This window comes from Suricata suricatta, chromosome 6 (genome assembly GCF_006229205.1).
Source record: "Suricata suricatta isolate VVHF042 chromosome 6, meerkat_22Aug2017_6uvM2_HiC, whole genome shotgun sequence".
Classification (NCBI taxonomy): domain Eukaryota; kingdom Metazoa; phylum Chordata; class Mammalia; order Carnivora; family Herpestidae; genus Suricata; species Suricata suricatta.
The window spans coordinates 21,478,741-21,490,326 of NC_043705.1; the positions used below are offsets into that span (position 1 = coordinate 21,478,741).

At 37.8% G+C, this 11,586-nt stretch overlaps 1 protein-coding gene across 1 annotated transcript in view; it reads left to right on the plus strand.

The window, feature by feature from the left end:
• Positions 1-11,586, plus strand: part of ADAMTS19 (ADAM metallopeptidase with thrombospondin type 1 motif 19) — a 229,737-nt gene that overhangs the window by 178,162 nt on the left and 39,989 nt on the right. Inside the window, exons 17-18 of the mRNA XM_029941162.1 lie at positions 5,347-5,504; positions 9,773-9,926. Of these exons, the coding sequence (XP_029797022.1) occupies positions 5,347-5,504; positions 9,773-9,926 (312 nt within the window). The remainder of the gene's footprint in view (positions 1-5,346; positions 5,505-9,772; positions 9,927-11,586) is intronic.

The window sequence follows — 11,586 nt, forward strand, 5'->3', positions numbered from 1 at the left end:
TATATCTCCTGTCAATGATGTCAGTTTTGCATCATGTGGTTTTTTCTAAGGTTTTTTTTTTTTTTATTTTTAAATAATCCCTATACACAACGTGGAGCTCGAACTTACAACCCCAAGATCAAGAGCCTCGTGCTCTACTGACTGAGACAGTTGGGCCCCCTTACTTCATGCATTTTGATGCTCTTTCTATTATAGACTTAGGATTGTGTGGTTTCCTTAATATATTTTTAATGTCATTTATAATTTTACATTTGAAGTAATTTAAATTTAAATGACATTTTAGAAACTTTTCATTTTATCTCTGGAAATCCCTGATGTCCGTGCTGTCTGATGTTAATACAGCCAGTGTATCTTTTTCATGATGAGTGTCTCATGCTTAAGTTTCCCTATCCGTTTTGGTTTAATCTACCACCTATGTGTTATTGGTAAAGTGCATTCTTCTAAACTCAACAGAATGGGGTCTTCTTTTTCCCCTCTGGCCTGACAGTGTCTCTCCTTTCACCAATATTATTAATGCATTTAAACATAATATAATTAGGGACACAGTAAATTATTTTCTGTTTTCCATGCCTTCGTATTCCTTTTTCCCCATTTCTCTGTCTTCTGTTGACTAGTTTTTATCATTCCACTTAATTTCTTTTGTTTGTTTATGAACTGTATATAGCTCTTGTTATATATCTTTAATTGGCACTTTAGGATTTACAGAATGCATTTTTTTTAACTTCATACACTCCCTTTTCAAATTATATTATACCACTTGACATGTAATATAAGGTCCTTACAACAGTGTGCTTCTCTTTACCTGCTTCCCCTACTTTTGCTATCTTGCATTTTATTTCTACATTCCATATAATCACTTTATGTCTGCATATGCTTTAATCACCAAAATAGATTGTAATCAAGTTTGCTTTAAAGTCAATCGTCCTGTAAAGAACTGATTAACAAAACAGATTACTTAAGTATTTTGTGCACTTACTGGTGCCATCATTCCTCATGCCTTCGCACAGACACCCAATTCCACTGGCAACCATGTCTTTTCAGCATGAGGAACATCTGTCCTTTTCCATTTCTTTTTTTTTTTTTTTAATGTTCATTTATTTTGAGAAAGGGACAGACAGAGAATCCCGAGCGGGTTCCGCACTATCACGCAGAGACCCATGCATGGCTCAGTCTTATGAACCGTAAGATCATGACCTGAGCCAAAATCAAGAGTCAGACACACTAACCTGACTGAGCCACCCAGGCACCCCTGTGTTTTTTCATTTCTTGCAGACCACCTCTGCTGGCAATAAAATTCTCAGATTTTGTTTTTCTGACAATGTACTTTTTTTTCCTGTCTGAAGGATATTTTCACTGGCTATAGAAATTCTTTATTTTGTTTGGTTTTCCTTTTTTTTTTTTTTGCTTTCTTCCACTTTAAAGGTAATATTTCATTGTCTCTGGCTTGTATTAGTTCCGATGGTGTATCCAGAAAGTTGGATTCCATTGGATTTCAGCAGTTTGATTATGATATGCCTTGGTATGGCTTTCTTTGGGCTTACCTTGCTTGGGTTCCATTGTTCTGAATAGTACAGAAAGTTTGTGGTGTTTATCAAGTTTGGAAAAATTTGGTGCATTAAGTCTTCAAATAATTTTTTTGCCTACAGCCTATTCTCTGGGATGCCATTTATACCTATACCACATTTTCTGTGAGTCACTTCATTTTTGCAGCCCTTATTTTTTTTTCTCTGAATGCCAGTTAGTTCTAATCTTTCAGCTGCCCTTCAAGTACACTGAAGTATTTTTCAAAGTCTAATCTGCTCTTAAGCCTGTTTAAGAATTTATTATTTCAGAGATTTTCTATTTCTATTGTGAGAATTTTGATTTGCTTATTTCCTTGAAGTTTCCATTTTTCTCTTTAATATTACAGATTTTTCTTCAAGTTCTTGGGCATACTGAACATATATGGAATAGCTTTTGTCTGTTGTTGTTTTTTGTTAAGTCTTGGTCTGCTGGTTTCATCATCTGTCTGATTTCTGGATCTCATTTTATTAACTCATTTTTTCCCATGATTCCAGGTCACATTTTCTGACTCCTTCATTTATCTAGTAATTTTTTGGTTGGGTGCTGGACACTGTTAATGTGATAGTTCCTAATGGCTATTCTTTTTTTATTGAGTGTTGAGTTTTATTTTGCTGCCCACTTAATTTAATTGCACATCAACTTAACTTCTTTTAAGCCTTTTGTAAAGGCTTTGTTAGGGTGGGTCCAGAGTAGCCTTTATTCTAGGACTAGTCCAGCCTTATTTCTAATGTGCACATTTTCTAAGTGCTCCACTGAAGTATCTTTATGTTCAGTAAGATCTACCCACTCTTAATGAATAGGGCTCGTATGTCTTCCAACCCTACGTGAGATCCAGGAGTGGTACAGTTCCCAGACCTTCTGTAGTTACTCGTTCCCAGCCTTGAGGAATCTTACCACACTTATTTGCACCTTGGTATTTAGCGACAGGCTCAAAGGAACACCTTTGCAGATTTTTGGAGCTTGACTCTGTTGCTCCCTCTTCTCCAGTACCCCGTAAAACAGAGTCCAGATGCCTTAGCCGATTTGAACTCCATTCTCTGTGTCATCATCTCACTGAAGCCCTTTTTATCTGTGCTTTTCTTGAGTTCCCCTTTCCTGTGGTTTGCTCTAGTAAAAATCTTCAGGCAGAAAGTCAAACAGCCTTAGAGATCACATCTGTTCTCCTTCTCTTGGGGACCTCAGTTCTCTCTTGACATTGTCCAGTGTCTGAAAACAATTATTTCATATACTTTTAGTTTTCTCATTGTTTTAAGACAGGGTTAGTACACTTCCATTTATTAAGGGATGGCCAGAAACAGGTTTTTGAAAAACCCATTTTTAAAGCTAATGAATTAAAAACAAAAACATAAAATAAGAAACACCACTTACTCAGTGTGTTAATTCTTCCTATTAGGTTGCTATTAAGCTTATAAATTATGTGAATTTTCAATAACCTGTGTATGCCATTTTGGGGGGAATGCAGAATTCCAGAAATATCATTTGAGTCTAAATACTATACTGTAGCCAATCCCGGAAGGTTTTTAAAGGCATTTTTATTAGAGATTTGCAGGAAATAATCCATTATAATTGTGTCATGAGTATATGTTGAAATACAGGAAAAATATGGAATTATATTGGCTGGAGTTACCAATGTAGGCCAAAAAGATTTCTTAAAATATTTAACAGAGCATAGAGAAATATAAGAAAATATTTTACCTTTTAGGCAAAGTCACTTTTTAATCAGTTTAGCATTATGTGAAGTATATCCATTTGTATATAGATGGCGATAGCTATTTGCAAAGTGGTAAGAGTTTTCTGTCACCATTATTTCTCCCTCAAGTTTAAAATTCAAAGTAAAAGTGAATACTTGCATAATTTTCATAAAATATTAAGCATACCTGTTTTCTGATTTATCTAAAACATACTTTATGGGCAGTACATAATAATGTTATTATTTGGTAGCAGTTAATACCGATAAGGTAAAATTTCAATAATTTTGTTGATACATTACTTAAAACGACGGGAATATCAGCACCAGAAAAATCCCTCAGTGGACCGGAAAAGCCTTAACCGAGAATAAATAATTTATTTTGTTAATTTAAATCTTAAACTGCAAATGAAAATGACTAATAAGTAAATGAAGAATATCTTTAACTCTAATAACAACTAAACAAGAGATTTTTAAAAAATCTACATTGTTCATAATCTAACTCCTGATATTTCTCTTCACACATGTTCTTTTGCTAGTCTTTCCCGTCTCCTCATTTGTTGTCTTTATCCACTTTCTCATCTCTGAAGCATTGCATCATACCTGACACTTCCTTTCACCCACGACAGCCAAGTTTATAATCAGTTTCACTCCTAAATGCCTCTTGATATTTTTCTCCAGCCTGAATCCAAGCTGCCATTAGCTTCCGTTGGGCTACAGAGTTATTATCTCCTGTCTTCACCATCCAAATTTGCCCCATATCCATCCCTTTCTATACATGATTGTTCAAAAACTGTTATAGCTTTGTATTTTTTCTTACGAAAAACCCCTTAAAACATGAACAAGGCCTAAAAGGTCTGGCGATCCCTTCCCTCTCCAGTCTCCTCTTATCACAATGATGATGAAATATTATACAAGAAAAAGGTGCTTCTGTGTGGTAATTAGAGATGGGTGCTCTCACTCACTGTTAAAGGAGCCTAAATTGACGCAACCGTTGTGAAAATCAATTTGAAATTATTTTTCACTATGTTTAAATGTGCAATGTATTTGGGTCTGTAATTCTAAATCTGGGACTCTGTCCAAGGCAGATATTCAGATATACACATTATACAGTATAGTTATCAGAACATTATTTACAATTTAAAAAACTTGGAGACTCAAATATTCAATACATGGAGATTAGCTTATATAATATTTAGGAAGATTTATTGGCTTACATTAACAAAACATTTTCATAGAACTATGACATAAAAGCTTCCAATTAATCTTCATATAAATGTCTCTTTGGGAATTCAATTAAATGGAAGAGTCTAGACGTTTACATTTAAAAAAAATCATTTGAAACAAAATAAAAAGGAATCCTTAGTTTAAATGGTAGTTACGGTATCCATGTAATGAGTCTTATTTAAACGGCAGCAGAGGTCAGATCAAAGAAAAAGGGAAAAAGATGAGGTAGGTAAATGAAGTTATTCTGTCAATCCCGTATGCATGATGGCTCTGTACACGGGAGCCGTAACATTTGTCTTCCCGTTCCTGGACACAGCAAATCACATACACGATGTCAAAGAGTCCCAAGTTCTGTTTTAAAAACCAATACATCATCTTTGAATTGTTTTGTGATGAATATAACCTTGTCCTCCCAATCTGTTTATTAACATGGTACTTAATGACCTATCTTGAGTCACGCCTTTGGGTGGCAGGGACACACAGAGCACGTGTAAGATGTAGTATCAGCCCTAACATTCTTCGTAGGATTACTGCGCAGATACTCGTAGTCTTCAGATAACAACCTGTTAAAGAATAAATAATTACAGGCCAAAATAAGGGTTTCCAATGTCAAATGTCCAAAGAAGATTGGAAGAGGCAAAGACAAACGTGGCTGTATAGTTGTGGACAGTGTCAGGAGAGGAGAGCTCATGGCATTTGCTATGACTGTGAACTTTCCGGAAGAGGAGATGCCTCATGTTTCACCCCAAAGAACGTTGACCCATGAGTTTAGAAATGAATGAAATGCTTTTAACAAAATCATGTAAAGTGGACATTGATTAACGATGCTGACGTGGTCAACTGTGTTAATATTTTTGAACCTCTTTTAGCTCTACGAGACACTGGAAAACAGTCTATTAATAGTGACTGGAAAATTGAACACTCGGGCACATTCAACTTAGCGGGCACAGCTGTTCATTATGTAAGACGAGGCCTCTGGGAGAAGATCTCCGCCAAAGGTCCTACCACATCACCTTTACACCTCCTGGTACGAGGGGACGAACTGATGACATTGCATAATCAGCTTCTTTTGGGGATGGACTTTCCCACTGTACCTTCTCTAATCTTTTTTCCAAGGTTGAATTGTCAGGTAGACCTTCACAATTATCTAAGAGGAGGGTTTTTAGGTTTCTATCTTAATGTGTTTTAAATCATGATGTCAAAGGCAGAAATTACTGGGGGAAGAACAAGATGTTTTAGGGAATTCACAGTCTTAGAGTAGAAGCAAATCGTCCGGCAATAAGGAGCCTGTTTTTTCTAAAAGAGGACTTTTATTAACCGCATCTTAGTGAATCGCTAACCAGAGTGGATGTCTACAAAGACGGTGTTATAATACAGCCAGTCCTAGCATTTCAAGCATCCGTGGAATGGGCATTTTCTGAATCTGTATAAAGTGCCTTTGATAAAATGATATCTTCCCTTGGAAAAAATTTGCTAAACGTGTCTAAGTGTGCTTCCAGTCACCCTCTTCTGTTTTCCTATAGGTGAACTGATTTCCTCTAAAGAATTAGGAAAATTTGGGTGTTTGAGATGATATTTTTCTTTTTACATTTTTTATGTTTTTTATTTATATTTTGAGAGAGACAGTCTGAGCAGAGGGCCAGAGAGACAGGGAAAGACAGAATCTGAAGACAGGCTCCAGGCTCTGAGCTAGCTTTCAGCACAGAGCCCGATGCGGGGCTCAAACCTATAAACCAGGAGATCCTGAGCTGAGCCAAAGTTGGACGCTCAGCTGACTGAGCCACCCAGGGATGATATCCTTCTTTATCGTGTAGTAAGAGACGCGGTGTGAGGCAGGACAGAGTATGAAGTGAAGGAAGCAGAAGCATGGGGCTCTGTGTCCCAGCTGGTGGCCTGTTCACAGGCCCCTGTTGACCTTGATCTTTGCAGTCACTGGTAATAGCTCAGTAGCCAGAAGACTCACTGCATAGCTGGCATGTTCTCCATCCTGGTGGCAAACTCCGAAATTCAGACACGTCAACACCTCCTTAAGTCCACACATAAAAACAACTCTAAAACACAATCAACCGACTGTTTATTTGGAATGTGGCATGCCACATTACTTCATACAGGCACACAATTCAAGTTGAATTTGTCTTCAATTGGAGACATCTGTGTTGCTGGTCTAGGAGCCAGAGGTTCAAATCACATATCAGCCCTGCCTTTCCTGCTTTAATGTTCCTGCACATCACCTGGGGTTCTTGTTGCAATGCACAGTCTGATTCATTTGGTCTGACGAGGGCCCTGAGATCTGCATTTCTGACCGGCTCCCGGGTGATGGCACTACTGCTGGTCCAGGGACCACATTTCAGATAACAGTGTTTTATGGAACTGCAATTGTAGGCCTTACCAATAGGAAGGGGGGGAGCAAAGTGAGATGCGTGCAGACTCCTGCTCCAAATCTTAATAATAATGATAATACATACCATTCACTAAGCCCCGAGTCAGACCCTGTTCCAAAGGGCTTTGCATTCATTACGGCATTTAATCCTTACAGTAACCCTGTGTAATATGTATTATTACTATTCCATTTTACAGATTAAAAAATAAACTAAGTATGAAATAGGCTAAGCATCTCACAATAAGTCCTTCAGCTGTGAATCAACCAGGTGTTAATCAGTGTCTCCTGATATTAAGCTTAGATCTAATTTCTTTACAGCAGACAGCATGCGATCATAAGTATGCATATACTTTTACTCATTATGTTCTTAATCTCCTCACAGTTCCTTTGGATCCCGTTATTTAATTCGAATTGGAAACTCCACTCTGTGCCCTGTGACATCTGGAGAAAGAAAAAAAAAATGACTAACCAAATGCTGTCTGACCAATATCTAGCTCTTTCCATGATTGGGTCACTTATAATAACAACTCTATCAACAGCAAACCTCTTTTTAATGATTGGATTGCAGAAAATGCCATCGGGTGACCTGCCTTATATAGGTGTAACCCACATTTTTTATGGAACATGACCGGAGTGCTTTAGTGAGACTCTAGCCCAAGCTCTTTACTGAGCCTCTAATTCAAAATCTTAAAATGGTATGTGAGACCTCAGCGCTGGGCTGGGGAGTTTCCTCGCTGCAGAATCCTTAATCTGACTGGTAATTACCAAGGTTTTTCCTGGAAGCATGAAGCGTAATTAAAGTCAGTGAACTATGTCTAAAAGAAGGCATCTATGTGACCTGGATTTATTCTGTAATCCAAGGGAAACTGCACTTCTAAGATATTTTTCTTTAATGACTATTGCAGACTGAAGGCTGGTACTGAATTTTGAAAGGCAATACCTTCTACTGCCATCCTTCAAAATGTGCCCCTCAACTGTAACGCGGTCACACTTTCCTTCTCGCAAAGATGCACTGCCAAAGTCAGATGGTTTAAGAAAGAGCTAATGATTTTGTAGCCAGTGTCTTGATTTTAAATGACATTAAATATTCAAGGACAATCTAAAGTTCTATCAATGAAAAGGTAGTTTTTTAAGGAAAGAGAGACATGTTTTCATTAAATTAAAGAAGTTGGCAGATAGCCGTAATTTATGTTCCTTTTATCCCTTTAAGAACTATGTAATAGTCTGGTTATGTCCATAAACAAGATAAGTCAATCTCTATCTCTCTCTTTCTCTGAACTCATTTAGCCCCAAGTCACTTACAACTGGCAACATCAAATGAGATATGTAACGCCAAAACAAACACAGTGATGTACTTAGAATGAACACCCCAGTATGTTATATATACGTGAATTTAAAAACTATTGCTTTTATTATTGAGATAGCTGATTTATAATCCCATTATGTAAGTTCCCAGATCCACATATCAAACTATATCTTAGCATTCCTGTTGATAATATTGAACCAAATATTGAGGAGGAAAAAAAACAAAGCAAATTAGTCCTGGGCTCATGTAATTTTTTTTCCCCATTGAGTGTTAGAGAACTCTAAGTTACCTGTCACTATGACTACCTTAATAGAGGGTTAATATCCAACAAAGTTCTTTAATAATTTAACAAATTTAAATTTTAGATAGTGTTTTTATGCATGATATTGTACTATATAGATTGCTTCCATGAATTCCCAGATTCAAAGAAGTAGTATATTCCATGGGGTTGTTTGACGTATTTTGTGTAAATGTACTTATAAAGGAACATATAGTCTTATTCATTTTCTCATTTAAAATTAGTATACTTCAGGCATTTTTCTTTCATTTATTTTTTATTTTTTTTAACTTTTTATTTTTTTAAGTTTATTTTGAGAGAGCGAGATGAAGGGAGAGGCAGAAAGAGAGAGAGAGAGAGAAAGAATCCCAAGTGGGCTCCGTGCTGTCAGCATAGAGCCCGATGTGGGGCTTGATCTCACAAACCACAAGATCATGATCTGACCTGAAATCAAGAGTTGGATGCTTAACTGACTGAGCCACCCAGGCGCCCCTCTTTCATTTGAAATCAGTTTGATTGCCCATGACGAGCACTTCTATCTCGGCGCTGGGCACAGCAGACATGGTCCCTCCTTATATGCTAGTCCAGCGCGGCCAGGGCTTGGTCATCCTCAGACATTTTTCCTGGTTTATCGCACTGTTTACCTGTGTGTATCTAACTGCACCATTATTAAGTTAATATTTATTAAAGAGTTTATTTTAATATAAATTTCTTTTCAAATGACATGATCTTTGCTGCAAATGGAAAATACGTAATCTTGCCAAAACTGGAAGTTAACTTTAAGCAACATGAAAAAATATTATTGTCCTATAGTTAGCTTAGATGTTCTCTACCCCTTCTGGAGTAAAGTGGTTCCCAAAGTCTTCTATCCTCTTCCTCTACTGACACAGGGACTTTCTGTCTATCTTTCTGTTTTATATGAGTGGAAAGTCTACATTTGATATTAGATTGTGAGTAATCCCTTGACATTAGATAGGACGGATAGCCCTGACCCCTCCACTAACATCATCTGCGTGTATCATACTTTGGGAAACCACCTAGTGCATTCATAGATTTCAGGGAAAAAAAAAAAAAGACCCAGTATCTCTGACCTCATCCAAGGTGGCTGTTTTTCCTGGCATCTTCAGCCCAGAGGTAAATGTGTAACACCAATCTTCTCAGAAGTATGACCTTTCAGAGACTTCAGGAATAGTGCCACTCTTCTGTATGTAAAAAGAGCATGCACGCCATGCAGTAAGCATGTTAAAGTGCAGTGTCCTGGGTATTAGTCCTACTTCACTGTGCTCTACTTTAATCCCTCCGCGTTGATCACGTTCATATGTTGTATTGTAGGTGCTGCTATTTCAAGACCAGAATTACGGTCTTCACTATGAATACACCATCCCATCGGACCCTCTTCCAGAGAATCAGAGCTCAAGAGAACCCGAACCCCTTTTCATGTGGACGCACACAGGCTGGGAAGATTGTGATGCCACGTGTGGAGGAGGTGAAGGACATTCCAGTATTTATCCTATCAAAATTGTAGTTGTTTTCTGATTAAAACCTGAGAATTAAGACCGAACTGGCAAACCCTTCTCTGAAATTCCAAGTTCCATCAAGGATTGGAAACTAAAAGTTCTTTTGTGACGCAGTAGGCCCCTAAATGCGGAATCATGGCAGAATTGGACAGGAATTGAAGAAAGGCCATTTACTGTGATTCATTCCGGTGCTTTGCGTAACTGTTAATGTTTTTGCCTCCAGGGGCTGCCTTAGGCACCACACAAGTTGTTCGGTCCTGTATACGTACTTTTATAGTTACTTTCCATATTTACTTTTTTATTTTTATAAAATCTTAAAAGTTTCAAATTCCAGAGTACCTCTACCCACAAGAATTGTAGACCGGAAATAAATAGAAGGGTGCCGTGAAGGCTCAGCCTCCAGCTTGCTGCCCTGCCTTCCAGATACTTCCTGACGAGACAGAGCACCCAAAGGAAGTCTTTTAACTTTCCCTACTACTTTCTTCTGATTTTTCAAAAGTGTATGTCACTATTTTTTATAAGTATGGATGTGCCTAGAATCGTCACTCAGAGGTTTTAAATTATTTTTTCATAGTATAAGTTTGAGGAGATAAAAACTCAAAATTACCTCAACGAATCACTTAATTCTACCAATGAGACACTTGATTCCCAGAGATTCAACACATTGTCACTCTCAGAACCACTGAGGCCAAGGCAAGATCGCAGGTCATGGGCAGCATAGTATTTCCATTGCGTTTTGCACTTAATGACACATTTTCTATAGTTCTTTAGTAAGAGCTTCTTTTGAAGGCTAAAAGGAGACATTATATTCAATTATATGAAAATATAGAAAAGTGGAATATCAATTTTGTTTTCTAGGCAAAGAAACTGTTGACACACATAGCCTAAAGGTGCTGAAATAGGAGTGGCAAAGGTACACAACTTCACTAACGTGTTGGGGACAGGGTTTGGGGGAAAAGGAAAATGAAAATGTACAATATAAAGAAGTAATATAGTATCCAAATATGATGAATACTCTGAAAACAAAGCAAGAGAGAGAAATAAATATAGGTTGGGAGTTGGGAGGGGGTAAATGCAGAAAATAGTCTGAGATGGTCTCAATGAGGAGACCAGACTGATTTAAAAATCTGTAGTGAGTATGGATGGGCACATGAGGGTATCGGGTGGGGTAGCAGATGGGAACGACTTCTAGGCAAAGGTTCTGATGTCGGAGTAGAGCTGGAGTGCTCCGTGGTTTTCCTTTACTGAGTGATGTGTATGCCATTAGAGGATTTGAATAGAGGAGTGGCTTTTGTGGTTTATGTTTTTAAAAGTTTTTTTTTTTCTTTCCATAATATTTTATTGTCAAATTCTTTTCCATACAACACCCAGTGCTCTTCCCCATAAGTGCCCTCCACCATCACCACCACCTCTTCTCCCCCCGCCCCCTCCCCCTTCAGCCCTCAGTTCATTCTCAGCATTCAATAGTCTCTCAAGTTTTGCGTCCCTCTCTCTCCCCAACTCTCTCTCCCTCCTCCTCTCCCCCTGGTCCTCCATTAGGTTTCTCCTGTTCTCCTGTTAGACCTATGAGTGCAAACATATGGTATCTATCCTTCTCTGCCTGACTTATTTCGCTTAGCATGACACCCT